The following is a 27,541-nucleotide window of genomic DNA, read 5'->3' as shown; positions in this document are numbered from 1 at the left end:
GGCTGGGCCCGGGCTGTCACCGCCCCTGGGTGCCAATCGCCGGCCCGGCCGCGCTCGGGGCCCGCAGGCTGCCCCCGTGACAGATCGTCTTGCCTGAGAAGAGGGACCGCCTCAGGAGGAGCTCCGCCGCTGCCCCGGCGGCCGTCCCTTCCCCTGGGACCCCCTGGGCCCTGCCGCCGTCCCCGGCGGGCGATCACCCCTTCTCCCCGCCAGGGCAGTTACGCCATGGAGGTGGTTCCGCCGCTGGAAGTCAGGTACCGCTGTCCAGTGGCCGGCCCTCTCCTCGCTCCCGGTGTTGCCGGGGTGGCGGGCCCGGGCCCTGCAAGGTCCCAGAGTCGCGGGGGTGTGGGGCCGGGGTGCTGGTGCCGCGGAGGGGGAGCACGGAGCAGGTTTCATAACGCGCACGATAGTTGGGGCGCAGTCTGCACCGCTGAAGGGTGGTCAGGTTCCAGGGTGTCAAATACGGCAATAGAGTCCCACGGACCTGGTGCTGAAACCCCAAAGGTGCACGTGTATCTTCAGGCAAAAATAGGAAGGACTAATTGCCTAAATATATGGTTACTGTGGGGTTTCTAATAATAATCCAGGTCTGTTAATATTTAGCTCAAAGTAATGAGACTGGGTCTTCATGGCTGCCACCTGCATTTTGTATGTTGAATATACATAATTAATAAGTATTTTATAAGTATCATCTCTTTGCCAGTGCTAACAACTTATTCTCTTCCATGCGTGTCTGAACTCAGCATGTTCTGGGAAGTATTTTCATGGTAGACATTACTGGCAGTCCATTTTTTCAGGCAAGCCAAAAGAGTTACTGTTACCTAATGGATCTAAAAGTTACTTCAAGCCTAGCAATAACATAATGCTGCCGGCAGGGATATTAGAAGTACCACTGCAGGTAGAAGAGAAAGGTGCAGGGTTTCTCCTTTTTTATCAATCCTGCCTCTTTCTCCATTCCTATTACTGCAATGTAATATTTAACTGTAAGGACTGCAGAGTGAGATCTGGCCTGAAAATGCAAAGCCCCAAGAATTCACTAGTGCTGAAAGTCAGTTCAAACAAACAGATAAATTTTTTTGTCAAAATTGTCAGTTTAAAAGGAAATGGTTTAACGTAGAACTAAATGTGTAAGAAATTCTTCCTGTATCTACAAACAGTACTTCAAAGTCCAAGACATTTTATGTCACCACAGTTGTCTGCACCCTCTTGAGTCCTTACTCCTTTTGAGGAGGACCCTCATCATCTAATTATTCAGCAGGTATCTTGTGAATAGGTTTAAACATTTTCTTTATCTGTTCTTTCCAGCGTCCAAGATGAGGCTGTGGACAAAAGCGCCTTTAAGAAATGCAACCAGATTGCTTTTTACAGGTAAGGAGAAGAATTGTAGTGTAGGTTTGGTTTGGTTTTGGTTTTTAACCCAGTAGTATTAAAAGATACAGGAAGTAGTTGCACATAAGTCTGCTACTTTCAGGATTTATCTTTCAAAGTGAGTGTTCCACTCACCTCTCAGCATGCAATAATCAGCATATTTTAAAAGCTGCAATCTTACATATAAAACATCTTCTGTTAAAATTCAAAGGTCAGTCCTCTCATCTGACAAAGCCCCAGCAATATTTTAACTATTGCTTTGTGAGTGAAAGGAATGATTGCTAATTAGTCATTGACATAATTGGTTACAGTTTCAGATACTAATTTCTCTTCTGCAGGAAATTAGGTTCAGAAACCCAATAACATTTTGCCATTGGGAGCAGGACTCCTTCCTGTTTTCGTACCAGCTTTTTCTAGCCTGTCACCATTTTAACTCAACACATCTAATTTCTCAGCAGGAGGTTGCCACGCATTGGCAAGCATCAGGTCTCCTCTTTGCTCTGCTTTTAAAAGAAATCCTTTATCTAATTGCTTGCGTTTGTGCAACATCTGTTTGCAAGGAAACAAAGTCAGTTTGCTAATGAAGAAGGCTCCCTTCAAGGTAGCCTCCAAGATACTTTTCTTCAAATAGTTCCTAAGACCTGGGCTCAGCAAGGAGCATTCTACAAATAGTTGAAAGAACCTCTCTTTAGGATCTCTGTCCTAAAAACATCATGAGGGCCAGAAGCTGTGGTCAAAGCTCAGTAGTCAGCAGGCTTATTGAAAACCAGTTTCCTCAGGGTGTATTCAGGAGGTTACAAATTACAAACATAAACTGCTTCATCAACACAGAATGTAGAAGCTGTTCACCAGAGGGTTGCGGGTGAAGCAGGGGTTTATGACAGAAAATGAAAAACAAGTTATCTGAAAGTTCTGGGGTCATGAAAACAAGAAGAATATAACTGGACAGCTGAGAATCTTGTTGGACACTTGAATTAAGACTCCTACTGTTTAAAACAAACCCATATAAAGTGGTGATGGGTGAGCAAACCCCTCTAACATCTCATTCATAAACATGTATGGGTGCTCAGAACTATATTACTTCTATTTTCCATTGACTTGAAACCCTGATAATAATTGTATTTGAAAAATTTCAAGATAAAATTATTAAGTAAACATTTCAAACAATATTGTGTCCCTCTGTGTGATATAAGCTACAACAATTAGGGTGACCCAGAATAATTTTCTGTCTTGGCAGGCGTCAGAAACTTCTGCACCCTGGAAAATCCTCTTATCGAGCATTGTTGGATTCAGTCACATTGAGTGATGAGAATGTCAAATTCCAAATTATTCATGAGGAGAATAAGGTGAGATCCCACTCAGCATAAGAGGGTGCTTGCAGAAAGAGCAGTGAATATTATCAACAATTCTGGTAATATTTGCAGGTTTTGAGGTTCTGCAGTGATAGATATTTAAGATATGAGGCAAAATATCAGTCAAAAGATGACCTTAGTGGTCAGTATTTATTTGACGGCTTGGGACTGTCAAAAATCAAGATTTTAAGGAATCTTTAACAACTTAATGAAAAATCTGAATAGAAGTCTATCTGAAAAACAAAAATGAATGTCTTTAATTCAGTGTTTTCTCCACTATTCCACTATCTCGCAGAAGGAGAGATTAAGAAAGGAAAAAAACAGGAAAAAAAAGTAGACTTGTGTAGGGATCTTCCATGGAAGAAAAATAAGTCATTTTGTATGAGCTAGAACAGAGTGACTTCCCCCTCTAAATAGCAAATTACAGTGGGTAGGGCAGTTTAATGCATTTTCTTTAGGTGTACTTCAGGTACACCTGTGTTATTCTGACATAGTACATCAGTGTCAGCACCACTGTGAATTACTAGAGAACACACAGCACTGACATTTTGCAAAAAGCCCACATCTCAGTAGCATCCCACTCTTACATTGGCTGCACAGTAGTGAAATTGTCTGGACTTCAAGATTCATGTATACTACCCCTGATTTCCATGTTGCTTGTGGAGAGACCTGCAAAACGCTAGACAAGAGAGACTTGAAGATCAAGAGTGCATTGAAAAATAATTGCTTCTTCAAAGGGGAGAAGTAGAGTTAGCTGGTGTAAATTCATATGAATGATGATTGTTGCTCAGCAGTGCTAAAGAACAGAAAGTCGGCATGGGGTTTTTTTCCCAGACTGTAAATGTTTAGTGATGTTGAGTTGAAAAGCAAGTTGGTAATTTTTATCACTACCAGTTTATCTGTTTGTTTGCTTCCAGGTTCTTCTACAAGTAGAAATTTGTGAAATAGAAGGCAATATTTTCAGGCTTAAAATTGATGAGGCATCTCCTCTCAGAACAAGATACAAAGTTCGTGATGTTCTTATAAAGGAACCTACCACCCAAAGGTAAGTGATGGGAAGATGATTTAGCACCTAAGTAACTTACACAGCTTCATTTGCAAGACTGTTTTACCTCTCCTTCATCTGTGCTACACTGCAGTTGTCTCTATATAAGACAAAGTTATTACGGGAAGAGAAAATAAAAATGTATGTAGTTAAATTTTCAAAAATTCATGTTAAATATACAGGAGAAAGCCTCAAGTTTCTTATGTATGTGACAAAACTACTTGAAAATAGCCTACTTGTTATGATGCATCATTTTACCTAAAACATTACCTGTTAATATGAAAGGAATTCAAACTGGATAGTTTTCACTGCACTTCTGTAGCCACCTGTTGCACTGTGCAGTGAACCCTGAACACAGCATGTATTTGTGGAGTTCTTTGCCTCAACATTAGCTTTGGGTTTTTTCTAATGTATGTAGATATTCTCAGCCCATATTTTGTTTCAAATAATTATTAGTTACAGTGGATTTCACATGCTGATAATTCATATAAAACTGACATTACGTTTCATTTGCCAGACTCTTCATATCCCAGAATGAGGCAGGTATTTTGGTGCTGTCAAGTGTTAATGAGGACTACAAACTTCAAGTCACAGCAAACCCCTTCCAGATTGAGCTACAGTCCAAGGGTGAGACTGTTCTAAGCATGAATTCCAATGGGTTGTTATACTTTGAGCATCTACAACCACCTCCCAGTGACAGGTATAGTATCTGTCTATCACATTGTAATATGTGCTGATTGTGCTGTAGCTGAGACAAACAATTCTATGGAATCGCAATTTCTGTGATAGAAGCTCTTATGCACTGAAGTCTGTCTTTTCTTCTACTTTATACCACTAAGTAATATGGTGAAGTTTTAACTTCCCCACTTCAGATCAATTCACTCCAGACTGTTCTAATCCCTTGCAGCAGCCATGTGTAAAATGTTAACCTAATTGTCCTGGGTTCAGCAGTAGCAGTCATTTTTCCTCCTTCTTAGTAGCTGTTGCAGCACTGTATTTTTGACTTTCAGCCTGGGAACAGGGCTGATAACACCGATGTTTAGACTGACCAAGGACTTTGTGAGTCTCATGCTCTGCCAGGGAGGAGGAGAAGCTGGGAGGAAGCAGGGACAGGACACCTGACCCAAACTAGCCAAAGAGGTATTCCATACCATAGCACGTCATGCCCAGGATATAGAACTGAGAGTTCCCGGAAGGGCGAGATGACTGCGGGGTGGGGGCGAGGTACCAGTTGGTGAGCGGTTGTATTCTCTTCCTTGTTATTTCCTTTATCATTATTACTATTAGTGGTAGCAGTAGTGATTTGTGTTATACCTTAGTTATTAAACTGTTCTTATCTCAACCCATGGGAGTTGCATTCTTTCGATTCTCCTCCCCGTCCCTCCAGGAGCGGAGGGAAGAAAGGTGGAGGGGGAAGTGGACTGCGTGGTTCCGATTTACGGCCTGGGCTTAAACCACGACACTAATTTAACGGCCAATACTGTAAAATGCTAAAGTATCCTGGTACCCCTTGTCTTTCTTGGGAATAACTGATGGTAGTATGATGAGTTATTAGTTGCGTCTCCTTTTATGACTACACTTACTTTTCAGGTATGTTTTATTCACCATATAAGCTCTTAAAGTAAGTTTTGTTCAACTTATAATGTGCCATACAAGCGGGAAGATTTTACAGGTCAGTCTCACTGCAAAGCACTAGAAAGGTGAGAAAACACAGTGCAGGACATATCGTGACTAGAAAAAGAGCATAGCAAGCATCTCTCCTAGAGAGCATTATTTCAAAAATTGTAATTAACAGAGAACCCATAACAGAGAATGACAAAGAAGTGGGGATCTGGGCGGGTGAAATGCTGATGCAGATAGAAATAAATGTGAAAGACTAAGAAGTCAATGAAGGTTGTTTTAAGACATTGCATATTAAAATGATTTGAGGGTTAGAGCTCTAAACTATGACATCTATATTCAGAATAGTCAAGCACCAGAACTCTAATATAACGTTAAAGGCAATGCATAATTTCATCTAGGTGTTCCTGCTCCAGCAGGGGGATTGGACTAGATGATCTTTTGAGGTCCCTTCCAATCTCTAGCATACTGTGATACTGTGATAATGATAAATTAATTTTCTGATTGAAATCCTTACTTACATTAACAATGATTATTGTTACTTACATTAACAATTATTATTAACAACCTGATTATTTGTAATTGTTTTCACTAGAAAACCTACAGCAGAAAATGAGGAGGAAGCAAGTGATTCCTGTAAGGTAACTCACGCTTATTTCTATTCCAGCTTGAACATTTTGTAGAAAGGAGAATTGTATGTTCATTTCTTCTGGTGCTATGTTTACATATATAGTCTAACCACTTTCCAATTAAATTAAAAAAGGATCTGGTATTTCATATTGAAATATTTTGCAAATTCACAGTTGAATAAAGATTTATGTGTTTTGCCAGGGCTATAGAAGGCATCAGTCAAGTAGATCTAGCCTTCTTATTTAGAATGTCTTTCTCTTTTGTCCTTTCAACAGTCCAAAAGACATGCCTTCACATACATTCATGCTTAATACAGAAGTAATATTCTTTCTGAAAAAGACCAGGTCCTGGCAGTACATATAGGCACATATGAGTATTCTCAGGAGGCTGAGTTATGTCCATGATATAATTTTAGCCTCCTGTAGAACAGATGGCTGCTTACTCCACTATCCTGTTATAAATGGCAGGGGCTATGCTGCCTTCAGCATACTTGTGTCTGAACTCCGAGTTCTGCCAGGGAGCGTGCTTGCTCTAGGGAAGCCACACAGCTGCAAGAGGCCACATCTGCTTATTCTGGCATGAATGTAGAAAAGAAAACCAGGAAAGACCCTGCAAAAAGTGGAAATTCTAGGACAATGAATGGCAGGGCAAAAAGCTGAAAATTTGAAGGAGACTGGAAGTATCAGTTACATACACAGGACTGTGGAGATTCTGGAGAGTTTTTTTTTGTTATCTGTTTAGGGAGTGGGTTGGTTTCTGTTTGTATAGGTTTTCCTGTTTGGTTTCATCCATGCAATCTTTGCATTTCATAATCGTGTTCAACATCCAGAAGAAAGATATTTTTTATAGTGAGAACAATCATTCACTGGAGCAATCTCCCCAGGGATGTGGTAGAGTCCCCATCACTCGCAGTTTTCAATATGCAATTGGACAGGGTGCTAGACAATCTCATCTGGGCTCCCTTTTCCCATGAAAGGTTGGACAAGTGATCTTTTGAGGTCCCTTCCAACTTGGGCTATTCTATTGTTCTATGGTTCTATCCAAGACCTCACGTGTTACTCCTATAGCAGAGTGCATTTGTGCTCCACTAGCATGTCAGTTCTTCAGTGTAAATTCCTGCAGCAGGATCTGAATTGTGGTTTTGATTTATTTATATTAAACAGGTTTGGCAAATAAAAGAGTTAACAGTGTACAAATCTCATGTGAGTAAATATTCTTCTTAGAAATACATGGTGTGAGCATTTGCATTTGCAAGGCTTAGCTATTTCTGTTTATGCAGGAGGAACAAGAGGATCTGGGTCTCTGGCAAGAGAAATTTGGCAGTTTCTTAGATATCAAAGCTCACGGTAAGAATCAGTCTAGTTCTGAAAACTGCTTTACATCTTTGTATATACCTGTGTTCATTTGCTTCCTGTTTAGCAGCTTAATGTTTATAAACATCTCGCTCACCCCTTTTGCTTTGCCTGTCAGATATCAGTGATATCTGTCAGATATCAATCTGACAAAAATACTGGAAATATTCATTAGATATCTGTTTAGGAAAGAATACATTAAATGTGACTCATTTAATCAGCTCACTGTGCACCAGTTTTGACACAGGATAACCCTATCTGCATTGGCTGACTGATATATAATGCGTGATATCAGGTTTTTTTCTTGTAGTTTATTCTCGTGACATATCAGAAATCATGATATCTAACCATTAGTAATTGTCACAGAGAAAACTTTGTTTAAGTGGTGACTACAAAACCGAAATACTGAACAGCCTTAAGGGATAAGAAGGTTGTAGAAACGTGTAGGTCAGTAGCTCAAATACAATTTAAATTATTAATTACCAAAATTTATGATGATCTGCTGTCTGTCCAGTTGTATTCTACATTAATCAAGCTCATTAGCTTTGTCCATTACCACTATTATGCAGAATTTTGTAGTAACCAGCACTACCCAGCAGCTGCAGTAGTGAGAGGGAAGTCTGAAAGAGCTTCCTTCCGGTGACGAGCTTCTTCAGTTGACAGTCAAGACACAGAGGGGCAGAAGGTTGTTGCCCTTATTGTTCATGCTGTCTCTGATGTATTAGTCCAGCATCATGTTTTTCTGTGTTGGAGGAATAAAGTCCACATGGTCAGGTTCGGATCCTGAAGCCAGTGCTTGTCAGTCTACAGGATCTCTGGTCACCTGCCAAAAGTTGATCTGGATTCACTAATGTGACAAGATGGTATCACTGGCAGAGGCTCTTGTGCATGCTTCTCCCCTGGCTGAGGCTGAAGAGAAGAGCAGTAGAAAACAGGCAACTCTGAGTCTAAAGTCCATTCTGCTGTACCACTGTGCTGCAAAGCTTGGCTTGTAGGTACTGGCATAGAAACAGGAGATAATTTCAAGCAGTTTCACTACAGAATAAAGATGTAACCTCCTATTACAAGTTATTTTTTTCTATTAAAGTGATTCATTTTACCTTCTTAAGCAGATCAAAATCAGAATAAATACAATAAAATCTGTTCAAAACTTTATACTACGGAAGTAACAATGAAGGTGAAGTTGAAAGCAAGTATGAAAGAGCTAATTATTAAAACTTGCTTTCTGATGTATTTTTTTTTTTAGATAGGTTGTTCTGCTCTGTTGCTTTCTGAGAATGGAACTCTGCGGTCTTCTCTTTTAATGTTATTCCTACAGGTCCTAGTTCTGTAGGGATGGACTTCTCTTTACATGCATATGACCACGTCTATGGAATACCACAACACACAGAAGGACTTCTTCTCAAAAATACCAGGTAAAGGTAGCAGATTGCTACTGAAAGTGGTATCATTTTCATAGAGGAGAGCTGTAACATTGTCTTAATAATTTAATGCAGGCAACAGCTTGAGATATGTATAGTATATAGTGTATATTTTAGTTTAATGATACAGCAAACTGAATCATAGACCCTGTCCATGTGAAGTAAGTTGTTCTGCTTTCCCTTCCCACTCTGCAGTTTCTTGAATGACCCTTTCTGTTCTCTCTCCATCTTTCATGCTTTTTTTCTTTTTTTCTGAATTGCAGGATTGGTCATGTTTAAGCATAACTCTTAGAAGCTCTATAGAAGAGTTCAGAATTCATATTTTAGGACTTGGAGCAAACAAACAGTAGTCTCACTGGCAGCAAAAATATTGTTTGATTCAGATAGCTAAAGCAAAGAAGCAAAGAAGCAGTAATCTAGGCTGTCCACATTTCAGCTCTGTGTGCTAAACTAAAGACCTTAGTACAGTGTGTTCACTCAGTTTAGTGGAATGGCAATAGAGCTAAAATTGGCCCGGTGCAGGATGCTTACATATAACAAACACATCTGTTTGTTTGTCCTAGTGATGGTGATGCCTACCGGCTTTATAATTTGGATATCTTCGGCCACAAGATACATGACAAAATAGGCATTTATGGTTCTGTGCCCCTTCTCTTAGCACACAAGCCTAACAGAACTACAGGAATCTTCTGGCTGAACTCTTCAGAAACACTGGTGGATATTAGTACAAAGGCAGTAGCTGAGGTGAGAGTTGCTCACTTTCCTCAGGATTTAATAATGAAAGAAAACACTCCAGGGCAGGGCCAACAGGAACATAACACTTTTATTGGAGATTTATCTTCTGCTCACTAATGAATAATTGTCAGTATCTTCCTCATGTCCTCTTATGGCTAACTATTATTCTATTTTGTATAAGCAGTATGCAAGGTAAAGGATTTGTGAAGGATATGTAAAAAACATTCTGGGTGTATTCCTAATACCTGCCAAGGATGTGTTAATGAATTTTGTGGGTTTCCATCTTCACTCCTTCATTGAACAAAATTTTAATACAAAGATACTCATTTTTACCTTGGTTTCCTTCAAAGCATGGGCTGTCTGGATCTGCTGCAGAGACTGCTAAGCAGAGAGCAGTGCCTCTAACAGATGTGCGCTGGATGTCAGAAAGCGGGATCATTGATGTTTTCCTTCTGATGGGGCCCACTGCATTTGATATCTTCAAGCAGTTTGCACAACTGACAGGTACTCACATAATTGGAGTCTGTAAGGCAAGCTTACCTGGGAGATTCTCTGAGGAACATGCTGTACCCAAGAGTGGGTTAATATTTACCTAGCCCATTGTGTGCAGAAGGCAAATTGTTCCCAAATTGCAGTTGGTAGAGCAAAGGCTGGTGCTTTGTGAAGACAGCCTTTCATCCTTGTTTTTGCTAGCATTTGCAGCTGGTCAAAGTTGGCTCTAAGGGTGAAGTCAGCATAATCACTGCTATCAGAAACTGCTCCCTTAGATGAAGAGAGGAGACACAGGGGGCTAGAACTGCCAGTCACTACCAAGACAGGCCACCTTATAATGAGGAAAGGCAAAAGTTAAAAAGTAGTCTATCTTGGAGAGCAAAGATAGGTAACTGTCCAATGTGTCCATTAGGGAGGGGAGCAGAGATGGCATGCAGATCTGAGAAAAGAAAGAACCAAGAGGCACAGAAATAGACTAAACAATGAAGGCAAGAGGACTGACATTTTATGAAAGCAGAATTCTTTATGAACTAGAGAGAATTAAAAGCACAGAAACATTCCTGGTAGTTCCTTAGTGTATTAGCAATGACTGTCTGCTGCACAGACGTTATGGAATGTGGTTCAGCTGCACAGAAGTAGGAAGGTAGCCAGATGGCAAGAGGATCTAGCTAAGCAGATGTGCATGCTCAGGGAAGTTTCCCAGCTCCCTTTTGCTGTATGTGTACATACCTACGTGTTTTCTAATTTAAAAATATCCTGACTATTACAGTCCCGTGGTTCTCCTTGTACTGGAGCACCTGTGGGCCTGTTTACACTACTGAAGACTAAGCAGTCTCAGGAGTTGCATTCTTACTGATTAAAATCTATTTAATTGTTTGCATTAATGACAGTTAATCTAATCTAGAACATTTTTGCATGAAAAAAAAAAGAATAGAACTACGTTAGTTAGCGGGGTAACACTTCACTGTCCTAGAACAGCAAGTTCTGTTTCACTCTTGTATTATCATTACAGCCGTCTGCTCTTTCTGGCTTTTGAGCTTATCATGTTTGTTATTTCACAGGTTCGGACACTTTGGTATGGAGAACGTGCTCTAGACTCAGCCTAGGCCAGCGTCCCATAACTCCAGACAGATACATCTTAATCATGTTAACTTTTTCGGACTCTCTAGTTAAAATCCTGAAGAGTGTTAACAGTGTTATCTTCATTCATATACTCTTCTAGGCACTCAAGCCCTGCCCCCTCTTTTTGCTCTGGGCTACCATCAGTGCCGGTGGAATTATGAGGATGAGCAGGATGTCAAGGCAGTAGATGCTGGCTTTGATGAACATGACATTCCTTATGATGTGATATGGCTGGACATAGAGCACACAGATGGCAAGAGGTATTTTACTTGGGACAAAAAGAAATTTCAGAACCCCAGAAAGATGCAAGAACATCTCAGGAAGAAAAAACGCAAGGTAAATAATATAGCAGAAAGAAAGAAAATAGTTCTTTTGTCTTGTTTAATTCAGCTCCTCAGGCTGTTTTATTATTTCATAGTTTATTCTCTACCCTGACCATCAGGCTAAGCCTGACCTAAGTGAAGATCCATCTACAGAAGCAGCCTACTGCTGTTCTAATGGGCACAGTAGAAAATTTTTTTACTTAACGTGAGCTTTCACCATTGGTAGCTGCTACCCTTGCTTCAGCTTTTCTTTGTATTGATAATACGTTTTACTTTCTGCTTATAGTAACTGGGATTTGGCCTTTATGTTGATACCATAAACTAAATATTTTTTCCTTCAGGTGAAGTCCTGCTATGATGTGCAGTCTGATAGCTTACTTAGTCTTTATTTCTGCTTTTACAGCTTAAATGTATTCCTTGGAATTATATTTTCCTTAGAATTATAGAGGTATTAAAATGTAGACAGTTAATATCTAAAATCTGTAGAATTGATTGCCCAAAGTCAATGAACAGGGGACTGCTGAAATAGCATTCAAGTTTCATAGTCCCTCAGTTGGAGCTACAGTACTGTCCCAGCTTTACAGCAAGGCAGTTAATGGCAGCAGAAAGTAACTGCAAAATACAATGCATTGATGTTTAAATCATCAGAAACTTCTGTTGCTGCTGTATGTTATACAAACTATTTTACTTGGGGATCTTATTTCAGAAGCGCAAGAGGAGTTCATGCCCACATTGTAAATTCAGCTATTGTACATAAGTCTAGCACAGAATACACAAGAACTGGTAAATGCTTTCTAAAATTAGTGATAGAGCTACCTTCTTTATCTGAAATGAAATCAGTATCTGCCTTTTATCAAAAGTGAGGTCTTACTGGTTTGTTCAGTACAGTTGATGCTAATTATGCATTTTATTTTCTCATTCTGGCAGCTTGTCGTCATTGTAGATCCCCACATTAAAATTGATCCCATGTATACCCTGTATTCACAGGCGAAAGACAAGGGATATTTTGTGAAAGACAGAAATGGGAAAGATTTTGAGGGCATCTGTTGGCCAGGTAAAAAAACCACTCTGTCTCAACATTTCAAGCTGTTTGTTTGAAAAACATTTAGGAGTGATGTAATTGGAACCCATGGAAGTGGAATTAAATTCATACATCCCTTGCATTTTTTATAAATGTTCATAATTACATCTACTTTGTGGTTTCTTTGGTACAGTCGTGTTTTGATTGCCTCAGCTGTACAACTTCCTTCATTATATCTGTTGGATCTGCAGATAGTCCCAGTGCCTAGAACTAAAAAAGTTGCATTTGTCAGCCAGAGGAGCCATCTATCTTCCCTACTTGTCTTGGGTAACAGAAATCCAGTCACAGCCTGCTGCAGTGAGCACAGCTCAAGTAGTCTGGATGAAATTAAATGAACCCTGATACTGAAGATTTTGATTCAATCATAATACAGTGATTTGAGGTGTTATTTTCATGAGGAGATCTCATTGTGGGGAGGCAAAGGAGGTTGTCCTTCTTTACAGTCAGAAAGCCCAGAGTCCTGGCAAAGGAATGAATATGGGAAAAATCAAGGATATATTACAACTTCTAGCAGCATGGCAGGATGTAATTATTCAGCTTCTCAGCAACACTTTCCAGTTTGAGGTTAAAATACCAGGGATGCTGTCTCTCTCTGGTTTCTTGTTCATATCTGAACATATTTCAAACTGCTGTGAGTCACCCTTAAATGGTGCTGAGCTTCAGACCTGCAGAGTTTATGTGAGTTGGTCTGCAGAACATGGCAAAGGCTCTACTGAGTTCCAAGTGAACCTGGAATTTGCTCTTGAGCTTTTGTCTCGGAAACAATAGCAACTACATTATCGCTGCCTACTGAAAGCATACTAGCCTTGGGCTGCTGTATTTAGGCGCAAAGACAATTCATGCTTGCTCTGAAAGTCAGGTAAATAATTGGGATCTCCCACATCCACAGGTTCCTCTTGTTACCTGGATTTCACCAATCCTGAAGTGCGAAAATGGTACGCAGATCAATTTGCCTTCAAAACGTACAAGGTTTGTATTTATTTGCTATGATCTACATATCCCAGGAGACCTGAAAATGGGGGAGAGAAGATAAACTGCTGGCTAAACAAGTTGTTGGCTTTTGTAGCTCTATTATCATATAGATATATATCATATAAATATCTTGATACACTGAAGTACCATAGAAGGATTTTCCCCATGGACTCGTCTACCCTAAGAAAGCTGGAACCTATATGCCTCCAGTGAATCTGCTAACTTAGTTGCAGCAGCAGGATGGACAAACTACAGGCATTTTAGCAACTCATAATCTAACACAGATGCTGCCGTTCCAGCTTTTACTATCACAATAGCACAGGAGGAGTGACGTGGGAGTGCTCTTTCATAGCTCATGGTCACTTCACCCTGACCTTCCTTCCAGCACTCCTGCCTAGTGCTGAAAGTATCTGGATGAACACTGCTGGACACCTTCAGTTCTACCTGTCCTGCCCTGAAGTTCGGCTTTGCAGTAGGGTTGTTGAAACTATTCCCTTAGTAGACATGCACAGTAGACATTTCCCTTGCTGCTTTTCCTCTCCAGTTTTTATTTTCTGGCTTTTGATTTTTTCCTCATGGCTATTTAATACTTCTGTTTTCCCTGCCTCTTTTCCCTCGCCAGAAGGCAGGAATAGCAAGTATCTACTGAGTATTCTCAGAATTGCAGAAATCAAGTGAGCATGTAGGCTGCCATCCTGACCAGAAGGGCCACCAAGAGAGATGAGATGAATGACTGGCAGCTTTCATGTGACCACAGGAGTATAAATGCCATGTCTTGCTTTGCTGCTACTGTTTCTACTCACAACCCAGACTGGCCTGACACCCCCAAAGTGAAACATACTAAGTTACAGCAATGACTCTTTTATGTACTAATTGCAACCCTGTGTCACAGGGATCCACCAATATCCTCTTTGTATGGAATGACATGAATGAGCCTTCAGTCTTCAAAGGGGCAGAACTAACCATGCAGAAAGATGCTGTGCACTACAACAACTGGGAGCACCGTGAAGTACACAACCTCTATGGATTCTACCAGGTAGAGTATCTGAAAACAAAAAAGAGCAGTTATTTTCATGGAGTATGTCTAAGGTGGTAATTTACACAGTGGCAGGTGTTCTGCAACCTCCACAAAGGACTGAAACTCAGTCATATTGGATACTGCTATGTTTAAAGTAAACTTCGTGATTGGTCACAAGAAAATGTGACAACATCTGTGCCTTTCTGCCATAAAAATGTAAATCACATTGGCTGTGACTGCACAAGATTTATTCTTTTTCAAGTATATTTTAATATGAAAGTGTTGCTTTAATAATAGGTAGTATTTCTGGGTACAGACTTCTTAATTTTCCCACTTTGGAAAGGCTAATAAAGCAGTGTAGCAAATATGCTAATTATAGACTTTGTTTTCCTGACTTTTATATGTGCAATTTTCAGCAAATGGCAACTGCAGAAGGACTCATCAAACGGTCTTCAGGGAAAGAGAGACCATTTGTCCTCACACGATCTTTCTTTGCTGGATCACAGAAGTATGGTAAGGAAGAATTAGTTGGGCCCCTTCCATGCTGCTTTGTTCTATAAATTTTGGTGTGTAGTAGTTAAGTCTAGAGAGGACAGAAACTGTCTAAGAAACACTGACATGTTGAGCTCATGTCAGTTCAAGCAATTAAAAAAGTCAGGACAGGCTCTCAAATTATGTACAAGTTAAAGGCAGAATAACAACCTATGTCCTGTGACAAACCACTACCTGCTTTTATTGCATATTTCAGGAGCATGCATGTATAAAGAAAAAAAGTTGCAATCAACAGCCGTTAACCAGTAGTTCATGACCTTCTTTGACATGAACCAGTAGTTCATGTCTTCTTTCCTTAACTGCATACACCAAACTTTCCTGAAATTGGATATTTCCAGGGGCGGTGTGGACTGGAGACAACACAGCAGATTGGAGTTACTTAAAAATATCCATTCCAATGCTTCTCACCATCAGCATGGCAGGGATTTCATTCTGTGGAGGTAAGGTGTTTAGCTGGAGCTGCTCACTATGCATAAATCGCTGGTGCCACCAAGCTTGTATCCCAAGACAGACTTCAACACAGATGGTGGAAAGCTCAGCAGGCCAGTGCCTTTTCAAGCAGTTTTACAGATTAGTCTGGTTTTGGAAGCCAATAACCTGGCACTCACCAACATTTCTCCACTACCTTTCATGTAGTGTTTGCATTCCATCTGGAGCAGTGGTCTTCAGGTGGTGTTCCATAGCATCACAGTGATAGTCCTCTGTCACTGGGGAAGGCACTCAGCCTCCAAAAGCTCTCTTGATATTTTCATTAAAGGATAACTTCTTATGCCAATTTTTCACTTTTATTTGGACAAGCAGCTGCTGCCCAACAGCAGAACCGCAAAGCACCCTGTGAAATGCCTGGATTTATACACATGGAATGTTTGTTACAGGAGAACTTCAAATTTAATAGAATCATTTCCCAAACTGTGTATTTTTATTTGTCTGCGCAATATCTAGCTGATGTGGGAGGGTTTATTGGAGATCCAGAACCAGAATTACTTGTTCGCTGGTATCAGGCTGGAGCCTACCAGCCCTTCTTCAGAGGTCATTCTAACATGGAGAGCAAACGGCGAGAACCGTGGCTCTTTGGGGAGAAGAACACCCAGATCATCAGGGAAGCCATTAAAGCGCGCTACGTCCTTCTGCCATACTTATACACACTGTTCTATCGGGCACACACAGCGGCTGAACCAGTTATGAGGTAAGAGCATAAGTCAGGAGGTTTAGTGATTATCTTCGAGAAGTTACTTGGAGGAGGGAAGTTAAATGACTGTCTCTTATGTTTGTATTTACTTATTTAAATATTGAAGAAACACAAAAATTACTAAGTTCTATTTTCATGCATTCTGCAAGCTCTGGTAGGGTTCTCAGAGGAAAATGATGTGGTTTGGGTTTTTTTCCAAATGATACCTGGAATACATTACTTCAGTAAACACCGTACAGTCTTTAAACGTATTTTAAAGTACTGTGGACTCCAAACACTTTGTCGTGATACAGAACATTATACAGTATTACAACCTCCACTTTAAAAAGTGCTTAATGGAATCAGAGCTTGCTGACCTAAAAATGTAAAGACCATTTTGCACCTTATGAAAATATTTGTTACAGCTGAATTGATGCTGTTATATAAGCTTATTCCATATTGATAATTTGATTGTTTATCTCTGCAGTATTTCTTAGAATTTTTCTTTTAGTAGAGAATCTAATAATTTAGAATAGAAATTAAATTAGAAAATAAGTTTTTGTTCTGCTGCTCTCTAACCTCTAAAAAAGTAATGCCTCAGTGGAACTGAATGCCACCATCTTTTCAGCGAGAAATGAACTTCAGTTATCTCTCTTGTATCGCTGTGTCTTTGAGGTTGCCCTAGAACTGCCTTTTTGCACTCGTTTACCTTTACTTATCATTATGCAAATACAGTACATCTCCTAAGTTTTAAAAACATAAAGGTCTTTCGATAAGGATTGAGTGGTTGGAGTTTTGAAGATGATTTGCATTACAGACATAGTGTGAGCATCTGTCTGCATATTATATAGGCATAGATGCCCCTGTTGTATGTACTGACATAAGACAGTGGGTTTCTATCTTGAAATTAAGCATATAATGGCATCTGCACTGCCCACGAAGTTAAATAAAGCTTCAATTATGTTAAACTTGCTGCAGTAGGTACAGAATTAGAGAGGAAGCATGATGTTTGTCTCACTGAGACAAGCAGAATGGAAAATGTGTCTCATTAGCAAGCGCATGAACAGCAGAGCTGCAGTGAACATGTGGATGCTTATGACTGAGCAAGTAAGCCAGGCTTTTTGTGTAAGGAAACCCAGACTCTGTCTCTGAATGAGCTATTATTGTTAAATCTCTCAGACTTTAAATATACAACTCCTGTTCTGTAAGCAGATGGTTATTGCACTACCTTTTTTTGAGAAAGACTGTAAACAAACTTCTGGTGCAGGTTGTTCAGTTGTGACCGAGAGGAAACATGCTATCAAAGCAGCAGCAAGTTGCTAAGAATAGGAAGGGCTGCAGGGACTAGCTCATCAGGTGTCAGCATTGCTGGTACAGTGACAGAAAGGCTCATTAGTCTCTCCTTTGCTAGAAGGAAGATATGTGCAGTGCAAGTTTGGAAGGAAGAAAGCAGGAAGGAAGAAAGTGAGGCTACATGAAACCAGACCATAGGTACATTGGAGTGTCTTAACCCCTGTTGTTGTACTGAGAACTCTCATTAGAGACCCAAAAGGGATACTTTAAGGCACCGAAGAGGATCTTGCCCTATCTTCAGTTCTTGATAGTTGTACCTTTTAAAGAGAGGGAGAAAATAGAGCTTGAAAATGCCAGAAGGCCTTGAACAGTTTGGCAAGAGGGGAGAAACTAACTGAATCCCACTATCTTTCTTTCTACAGGCCCCTCTGGGTAGAGTTTCCAGGGAACATAGAAACTTTTGGTGTGGAAAATGAGTACATGCTGGGTAAGCAGGTGTCTCTGGAATCTGAGTTAAATTTTGAGCTGAGAGAGTGTTGCAGGATGAAAAGAAGACTTGAAAACTTCACCCAAGGCTTTTATATTGTAACTGAATATAGAAGCTGAGACCTCTTTAAGGGACCCAGTTTTAACAGCACTTTGAAAATAGGGGTCATATGAGATGCAAAAACTGAGTTCAGTGTCACTAGTGACTTGGAAAAAAACATGGTATTTTTTGACCTAAAACATGAAAGTTCCCTGTAACAGCTAAACCACAATCTGCTTCAGAAATGACAGTAGTAAACAACTACCATCCAAAGCTGGTTGGTTTTTACTCTGATACGGCTGGCTGCTGAAGTCAGTTTTCTGAGAAATTAAACTTAAGAGATAAGTGTGTTTGTGTGAAGCATATTCAGTCTACCTGGGAAGAGAGAATGGGAGGAGAATGGTGCATTTCAGTTTTCTTTGTTACCTCTGGGCTCAAGAGTGCCTTCTAATGGCTTTCAAATTAAGGGACATTCACTTCTTAAGCCAAAGTCTGACCAAGGTAGTCAGCAAAGCTAAGTGTGGTGAAGCAGAGCATTTCAGAGGACTCTGGGAGTTCAACTTGCATTGCCAGTGGGCAAGGAGGGAAGAAGAACTGTACAGTCTATTAATGTATTTTGTTAAGGAGTAAAGAACCACCATCCCCAGCTCCGTAAGCTTACACAGAATTATTTTTGGTTTTTTACAAAGACATTCCTGTGTTCCACTCTTTTGGTTAAAAAAGCATATTTTTTTGTTCAACCAAAGAGCAAACATGCAGTCATCTCTCAGATTATGAGGGACTCAGAAGTGCCCCAAGCTGGGGGCATACAGTGCAGCTCCATCCTAGTGCCATGACAGAGCAAGACCCAAGCAGCCATCAGCTCACTGCATGACTTTTTTTCTAGTAGAAAGGGAACCTAAGCATATGGTGTGCCCAAGTAAGATCCTAAAATGGCTATGGGAGGCTGACAACCACAGAGCCCACAGCTTCTGCTCCGATGAGATGCAGCCTTGAGGATCACAGCATGTTTATGTTTTTCTCCAGGAAATGCTTTGTTGGTGCATCCAGTCACTGAGAAAGAGGCCAAAGCAGTGAGTGTTCTGCTTCCAGGATCACAGGAGGTGAGGATGAATACGTGTATAGTAACCTTCCAGCTCCCCATCAGATAACTCCTGAGCACTGCTGCTGTGCCAAGTGCCAGACAGCCATTCTATGCCACTCTGCACCTTCCTTGCATCTCAATACCTTGCATCTCAATACCTTGCATCTCAATACCTTGCATCTCAATGCAACTTCCATCTCAGTACTTTCTATCTCAGTACCTTCCATCTCAATACCTTGCATGCTTGGCTCACAGTAAATTTACATTCTTGCTTTTCCAAGAGCTGCCGCACAAATTTTATGTCTCCTATAATTTAAATCTCCCCTCAAGGCTTGCCTCTTCTCATGGAACATCAAAAAAACAGTTTCAATAAATTGTCAATTCCTTTTTTTTTCACATATTTCTCCTTGAGTTAAACTTCTCATTTATGTGCAAGAAAAGGGGTCTTGGAAGAAAGGTCATAAGGAAATCAGAGGGAAGGTGTACCGGGGGAAAATTATAACAAGAAAATACAAGCCTCAGTATCCTGGGACATGCACAGCATATAGAGAGATCAGTTCCTCTCCGAAGTTTATCTCTACAGCACATATAGAGAGATCAGTTCCTCTCCGAAGTTTATCCACAGGATGGCACTGTGATCCACTGCTACAAAGAGCAGTTTGGCTGCAGCAGCTGAGAGGTGGAAGGGAAAGTATTTGGGAAAATAGCTCCTAAGGGAAAGCCTGAGACTAGGGAGGTATGAGAGGAAGGACGGCAGCAATGCAGAGCCTTGTGCCTCCACTGATGCACCAGAGGACACTTAGAATTCTTCTCAATACAAGAAAAGCCTAGGCCCTCTAAAACAAGACAAGTATTTTTATCAAGATCTCCGTGGGAATTGACTGTCTGGCATACTCGAAGCATCTGAACATGCTAGCAAGTGTGGTGCATAGGAAATTTCAGATGTAGCTCTTTTTTGTGATCTGTTATCAGCAACTTTATTGTTAATTTTCTCTTCAATATACATATGTTTATTCCGGTTGCTAGGAATAGTGACAGTAAGGTTAAGCAGAAGAGTAACTGCATCTGCAGAGGAAACAGATCTTGCCATGTATGTCATGCTCATTCTTTTTTCATTTTTCCTAGATTTGGTATGATTTCAGGAAATTTAAACGAATGGAAGATCCAGGCACTCTGAAGATCCCAGTAACACTGGAGAATGTATGTTTGTATTTTAAAATACTACTTTCACTGAGCAGAAAAATACCCAAAACAAACAAGAAGGCTTTTGTTTTGTCAGCATTCAAAATCAGAAAAGCCTTTTCAGTTTCCTTGTAGGAATGTAATCTAAAATAGCTTTTGTAGAGAAGAAAAGTACCATCTCCTTTGTTGTTAAATGGAACACTAATGTGTCCTGGTGGTATAGAAAAGTGAAATGATACAAGGTTGACTTCTCCAAGCAAAGACATTTCACTTGTACACATACAGGAAGATTACTACTATTCCTATTGTTAGTTGAATAGTTTTCTTTATGTACTTGTGGTAAAAGTTCATTTCTGAGCTTTGATAAGAGCCAGCTTCAGTTATCCTTGTTCCAAGCTAAAATATTATGATCAGAGAGTAAGAACCATTCTACCCTGGCTTTGTTTCTCTCAGATTCCTGTATTCCAGCGGGGGGGTACTGTGATACCTCTGAAGACCACAGCTGGAAAATCTACTGAATGGATGATAGATACTTCTTATGAACTCCACGTGGCTCTGGACACAGAGGTACTTGGAGATGATGTTCCCTTTACAAAGTTCTCTTTTACTCCATGTGACCTTTTTAGGTCCTTGCTGCCTGTTTCATCAGCACAATGATATATACCTCTGTATGCCAAATGGTTCTCCTCCACTTCTACTTGCAGGGGTCCCACCTCCCCACCACCATTCCCTCAAAGTGAGACTGAGTGTAGCAGAAGCAGAGCATTTTTCTGACCTTTCTCAGTCCTCCTCTAGTCCCTTGGAGGAAGGAGCAGAGAATGAGCAGGCCACAGACTTCCCCTTGGACACAGAACTTCTCACAACTGTCTCTTCTAATAAATGAGGTGACACCTGGCACCCACATCAATTTACAAAACCAGGATGTCCAAGTCTTCAGACACTCTCAGAGTGAGGACTTCCTGAGCCTTATGGGGATACAAGTAGCTAAAGAAAAATAAACACATGTGCTTCAATATGAAGCATTACATAGTGAAACAGTTTTAGTCTCGTTGCCCAGCACTAGAAGCTGCTGTTGATTTGTAATCCATCTGGTGTGTTTCACAGGCTTGTGCAATAGGTGAGCTCTACATAGATGATGGGCATTCGTTTCAATATCTCCACAAGAAGCAGTTCCTGTATCGGAAATACACTTTTCACAAGAACATTCTTTCTTCCAGGTAACAGCAATTATGGACAAAAGCCACCAACACACTGTCATTGGAAATGCCTCTTCAAGTTTATGAGACCCTCTTACAAACGTATTGGTTTCATAAATTGCTTAGTAAAGTCCCAGCGCATGCAGAATCTGTCATAAAACTGCAGAGGTAAACCATGCTCTGCGTAAGTCTAAGGGCAGCAACACATGAAATGTTTGTCTCTTCCAACTTGAGATATCCTCTGTGGGAACCACAGACACCATTACACATAGTCTCCAAAAGTCACCAACAAATGCACCATATGTGTTAGCATGGTAAAATATGCAAGAAAAGTACCTGAAAGGAAGCACAAGAGGACGTAACCTACAAAGGTTGAGTGAAACAACCTGAAAGCCAAATATATCATATCTGCTTGTAAGGAAACAGATGCTAAACAGGTTTTACTTGTTTCAGGAGAAAAGTAAATAGAGGAAAGGAAACCAGGAAGGGAACTTACAGGGTGAGACCGAAGTAGTACTTTGATTATATGATGTTGAACTTCTACTGATGGATGGTAACTAATGTTTGAAATAACATATGAAATAATTTTCCAGTTGCAGAGATGAAAGTGGACAATACCAAACTATGTGTGTGGTTGAACGAGTCATAGTTCTGGGATTTGGACAGCAACCCACTTTTGTGACAGCCTGTTCCAAGGGTAATGACCTGACTTCTATTTTACTACAATATTTTGAAATACTGTTGCTCTGCTGCCATTTACTAGAGGTGGCAAACTGACAGCTTGATAAAGGAGGTGTTACAGCATGGGGAGCATCTTTGGTTAGTTCTGATTGCTACCTTTTTGATATTAAGGACAGAATTTAGTAAAAGGAGCCATCAGCTACACATCACTAATATTACATGCAGAACTGAAGAACAGTTGCTTTGTAAGGCAATAGATACATCAGTAAAAGTGGTTCAGAATTAAGAAGTTCAGATAAATTTATCCTGCACAGAATATGAGCAGAGATAGCATTTCAAATGAAGGGTGCTCCGATGTGTAAGCCTGCCTAGTCTAGAAAAGGGAACTGCAGACAAACCCAGATTTACTCTTCTGTTCTCTTGCTCATTCAAAAGTGTCTGGTGTTCCTGACTCCATGGGAATCTCTAGAAGTTGTGAGGGATCCCCTGTCTATAGGCAAGCATCTACAGAAGCAGCTTATCATTTCTGGATGCATTCCGAGCATATGCCTTCAGTTTAGGAATTATGTGGACATGCACTTTCTTCCTCCACTTATCAATCTTTGGGACTTTTAGGATACTTGGAGGAAAATCTATGCTGAAACAAGGGCTATATTTTTTTTCCAGAAAAATCCTTGAATACTGCCGTAGTTTGAAAGGTGAGAAAAAAAGAAGTCTTTTTTCCTAAGTCTGTTGCATTCTCACGTGAATACTGGGCAGATACTATTTCTTTTTTACTCAATCCTTTTCACCAGTGGCAGGGAGTTCACCAGTGACAGGGACAGTCTGAATTAAAAACTGGAGCGGATTGTGTCTGACTGTGTTTCAGAAGGGTTCTTCTTAAATCATGTAGTAAATTCTGTTGTCCTGTTCAGATGGGAAACAAAAAGAAGTGGTTTTCACATATGATATGAAGACCTCTGCGCTGACACTGGAAAATTTAGCCCTGAGTGTTGCTGTTGACTGGAAGATTTGCATCAACTGAAAGCGGAAACAACTTCTGCAGAGAATTCATTGAGAGGCTGAGAGGAAGTCAGTACGACTTAAAATGTTAAGTTGAATCCAGTCGAATCAAGGAGCTTATTTCCCACCAACACCCCCAAATTAACATTTCCTATAATTTTCCTTTAAAGCACTGATTTAAACTTGGATAGCTCTTGTATTCAAGCAAAAGTTATAGCACTAGGATTGTATCTTTGGGAAAAAAAGCTAACTACTGTCTGCTCCAGGCTAGCTTCAGTTAGGCATTAAGACTGAGTTCTGCCTTCCCTTGCACCAAAAAAATCATAAATAGATGGGGTGAGATTGTGGTTCATTGGCATGGGGTTTAACGTAAATATTTAGACATCCCACTGTTCAGAGACTGGAGTGTTTGAGCAGATCTGGGCCGGTTTGACAGGCAGCATCAGTAGATATACCAGACACAGAGGTTACCAGCAGAGTTCTGCCTTGTGAAAACAAACGCAGAAGGAGCCACCCACTGTGATTACAGACACTTCCCCTTTCCAGCCCTTATGACAATGCAAAATTAGGTAGTCTGTGCAGGAAAGTAAACAACAGGCTAGTTAAACAGTTTAGTCACTGAAGGTAAGGTTTGAGTAGGTTGTACCAGTCAGCTGGGTGATAGTAAAAGACAGTGATGTGGGAGTTCTGCAGAGAGTTCTCTCCAAGAGCTGGCTTTGAAGCTGGCATTTGGATTTTGAAAAGGCACAGGTATGTGAAAGTGCAATACTGACTTAAGGTAGCAGCTAGACTCAGGCAGAAACATTTTCCATGTTATTGCTCCCTATTCTCTGCAAGTACTACTTAAAAAAAGTCTTTTGTTAGGAAAGAATTGGCATTTTTGGATGATTTAATGGCTTTGGTTACAGCCAGCCCAGTGAAGCAACTGTGCTTATGGAGAGCTTTTCTCCACATCTCCCAGCTGTTGCCAACTCTTTGGCTTCCTTTGCACTTTAGTAATTTCTTGGTCAGATTTTATTATCTGGCTGAGAATTGAGCTTGGTATTTATAAAGCAGATTTTTAATGGGATTAATTCTGCATTTAGCCATCCCACTTCATGCTTATTCACCCTAATGTTCCCTTGCCTCCTTTCCCCACCATCTCTGCAAACAGAACCAGTGTGTCCTGATGCTTTCTTCTCTTTCAAAACTAGGAGGCATCCCAAGTCCCACATCCCCTACATCCTGCTTATTGCCACAGCCCTTTCCATATCAGACATCTCTTTTTGCAGGCTACAATTGCTCCACAGCTCAAGTTGTTTGCCTTTTCCATTTGCTACACTTGTCAACTACATTATTTTAAAACCATTTCTGCTTAGAGCCAAACCTGAACATGGCATCTGTTGAGTTTTGGGGATATAAAAGGGCAAAATTTACTTAAATTCTTTTAACAAGATAAGGAAGTATTTTCTGAAAACATCAGTAGATGAACTCTTAGGAAACAAAGGATTGTCACCATTTTTACCAACTAAAGGTATTGTAACAGTCCATTTGTACATTGTTCCCTACTCTTCTTACTGAGCTCTCCCTGTGCTTGGTCAGTCATTCCCACCTGCTGCTGTTTGTCCTCTGCAGGGCAGATTTCTGGGAATAGCAAGTGTGAGAGCAAACTGTGACTATTCTGCTTTGACTATCAAGCACAGTTTGTTCCCCACCAGACCCTTACGTTCCTCTGCAGAGTTCCTCTATTTGTCAGCCCCTTCTAGCAGACCATGTGAGCCTCCACTCCAGGAACTGGCAGCCTAAATGCTGCTGTGCTTAATGCAGACAAGGTAATCGAGGTGGAACAGCAGCAAATAGATCTTTTACATCTATAAGAAGAGAGACAGACCCTATTTTTGTGACAGATCCTATTTTTCTATCTGCATCTAAGCATTAATTGACAATTGCTTCTTATGTTTAGCATTTTAATGAAATGTTTTAACTGGTATTTCTGAGATTGGAAAGTAAGTGAAATAAAGTAATGAAGTGAGTTACATGCGTTATTCCTTCCTGATGTCTCTCTACTGTTGAGAATAACTACTAAGTGTTCTTCTAAGCGTATCTGGTTAAAGTGAATGACTATTCTTTTATACTTGGGCTTTCAGTGTGATACCTGCACTACAGTAAGTAGTGGGTCAAATTTTCAGTGGTATGAAGTGCCTAACTTCTACGGATTTCAATAGGAATTGGTTGCTGAAAATTTTAAGTAGTTGTGTCTTTAGACCCAAGGAAATAAATTCCAAAGAATACGATTTATGTTGATATTTGTAGCAACTCATATCCTTTTCCACATATTTATACTATAAATCAAGAAATAAATGTATAGAATAGCTTTACCAAAAAAAATAATTCAATTGGTGAAAACAACTGGAGATAAAACTTCAAAACATTTTAGTAGAAATATTATCATGCATGTCGCTCACTTTTGCTCTGTCTGAACAGGTCACCTATTGGGATACTTCTGCTTTAAACAAATTTAGCTGCAAAAGGTAGTTTAATTCATAAGGGTAAAGGGTGTGTTTTGCTATTCTTCCCAAAACAGAGCTCTGTGTACAAGGGGTAATAAATGAATTTTTTTATTGGGCAAGAAGGAAGAATATGAAAGAAAGAACATATGCACAGGCTCCAAAATGAGCATTTTTTCTGAAGCTGTGCAGCAGGAGGTCCTTGGATCTCACTACTTGTATTGCTCCTGAAATATCCTGGAAAGTGTGACACATGGCTCTGCCAAGCTGTTCTGCAAAGTAATGTCAAATACAACGTACTGAGGAAGTCATCAATTCTGCATTGGGGCAACCCACCCTGAAGCAATTGCTTTCTTATTTCCAGGAACAATTGAATCCATCCCTTCTGATAGCCCTGTTGGGGCAAGAAGGCTTGCATTCATGATAAAAAGAGAAGGATTTAGGCCATTGTTAGGAGACTGAGGATTAGTATTCCTAGAGGTTAGTCAAGCTTGCCAACTATATTGCCATTTTTATAAGTTCCCCTAGTGGAGTTTTTTTAATGAGCTGTAGAGATTTTCCATTGTGCTCTTGATTTTAAATGCCTAAGCCAAGTAAATATCTGAGAAAGAAAGGGGAATCGGTGCTTTGGAAAACACCATAGTACTAGGGCAGAATGTCAGCAATGTGTACATGAGCCAGAGACTAGTGGCATCAGGCAAAAATAACACTGATGTCATCGTGTGATTTAAGAACTTCCCAATCAAAGTGAAATCAAGCTGTTAGGAGGCTTTTCTTCACACATAAACAATGTCACCTTTTAAAGAACTGAGTTACAGAGAAGAGGAACATGTGTTTAATTTTTATTTCACTGAGACTCTGAATTTGTCCCTCATCCCACTGTTGTGTGACAGATTAAATGTGCAAAGTCAGACATCTCTTCTAAGATCGGGATATCCTAGCACACAGAAAATGACCCAGTTTCCACACTGGGCCCTGTATAAACTTTTCTGCTCCTGTATGAAAGGATGCCTTTTACATGGGAGGTAGGTGAATCTTAGTGCTGGTGAGCTGCTCTCTAGAGAAGCCAAGCCCAGCTGGCAGGTACTGGCCTGCCTTAAGTAGGATCAAATATCTACATTTTCACAATTAGGAGTTTATCTTCAGATAATCCTAGAATGGTTTCGGTTGGAAGGGACCATACAGATCATCGAGTTCCAAACCACCTGCCACAGGCAGGGACACCTCTCGCTAGACCAGGTTGCTCAAAGCCCTGTCCAACCTGGCCGTGAACACTTCCAGGGATGGGGCAGCCACAACTTCTCTGCTAGTAAAAATTTCTATATATCTGACAGGATATAATTACTATGTTATTGTTTTCTGCAGCGAAGGGTAGAAACAAGTCAAATACAACAGTTCCTTCAGGAGGGTCACGACTAGTTTATTGGCTGGCAGTACTTCATCAGCATGCTCCCAAAGCAGCAGGAGTTCAGCTTCTAGTTTCACTGTTCTCTCTGCATAAGAAGAAGATGAGTTGCTTGAACCAGGAGTCAGCCTGCACACAGAGCCTGCCCCAGGACGTGCCTGGGCTTGGCACAAGCTACACAGAAGACTGACACCATCTCACTAACCCCCTCCCTCTCGCTTGCCCTCCCTCTCACTCTTTGCCTCTAGTTATATTTAGATTGCACGGGTTAAAGCTTGTCCCTTCTGGACACTCGCACACACATGCTGTAGATAGGACAACCCAGGCACAGGAGTTAGCCAACAGATTATCTCATTCTACATCAAGGAATAAATTCTGATTTCTGATGACAAAATCCTGCCCTTCAAGAGGAGGCACAATATGCTCAACCACATG

The 27,541-nt window shown here is 40.5% G+C and overlaps 1 protein-coding gene across 7 annotated transcripts; it reads left to right on the top strand.

Moving 5' to 3' along the window:
* The first annotated feature begins 51 nt into the window (after positions 1 to 51).
* Positions 52 to 25,202, top strand: GANC (glucosidase alpha, neutral C). Of its 7 annotated transcripts, none has more exons than XM_080617821.1 (24): positions 52 to 254; positions 1,306 to 1,368; positions 2,606 to 2,714; positions 3,638 to 3,765; positions 4,283 to 4,465; positions 5,981 to 6,026; positions 7,295 to 7,361; positions 8,686 to 8,782; positions 9,352 to 9,532; positions 9,874 to 10,027; positions 11,238 to 11,473; positions 12,448 to 12,514; positions 13,431 to 13,510; positions 14,406 to 14,549; positions 14,948 to 15,044; positions 15,422 to 15,523; positions 16,026 to 16,269; positions 17,967 to 18,031; positions 19,097 to 19,173; positions 20,280 to 20,354; positions 20,790 to 20,903; positions 21,441 to 21,553; positions 22,126 to 22,229; positions 23,128 to 25,202. In XM_080617821.1, exons 1-24 carry the CDS (start codon positions 226 to 228, stop codon positions 23,235 to 23,237), a joined length of 2,685 nt encoding a protein of 894 aa, XP_080473947.1. In that variant the 5' UTR covers positions 52 to 225; the 3' UTR covers positions 23,238 to 25,202. The 7 variants fall into 7 exon arrangements, 6 of the variants coding, with proteins under 6 accessions (XP_080473947.1, XP_080473946.1, XP_080473951.1 ...); XM_080617820.1 differs by having other exon boundaries at positions 12,388 to 12,514; XR_013956863.1 differs by lacking the exon at positions 21,441 to 21,553 and having other exon boundaries at positions 12,388 to 12,514; positions 23,128 to 23,170.
* Positions 25,203 to 27,541: the final 2,339 nt, after the last annotated feature.

Source organism: Psittacula echo (genome assembly GCF_963264785.1).
Source record: "Psittacula echo genome assembly, chromosome: 5".
NCBI lineage: Eukaryota > Metazoa > Chordata > Aves > Psittaciformes > Psittacidae > Psittacula > Psittacula echo.
This window is presented reverse-complemented; position numbering and strand designations above follow the sequence as displayed.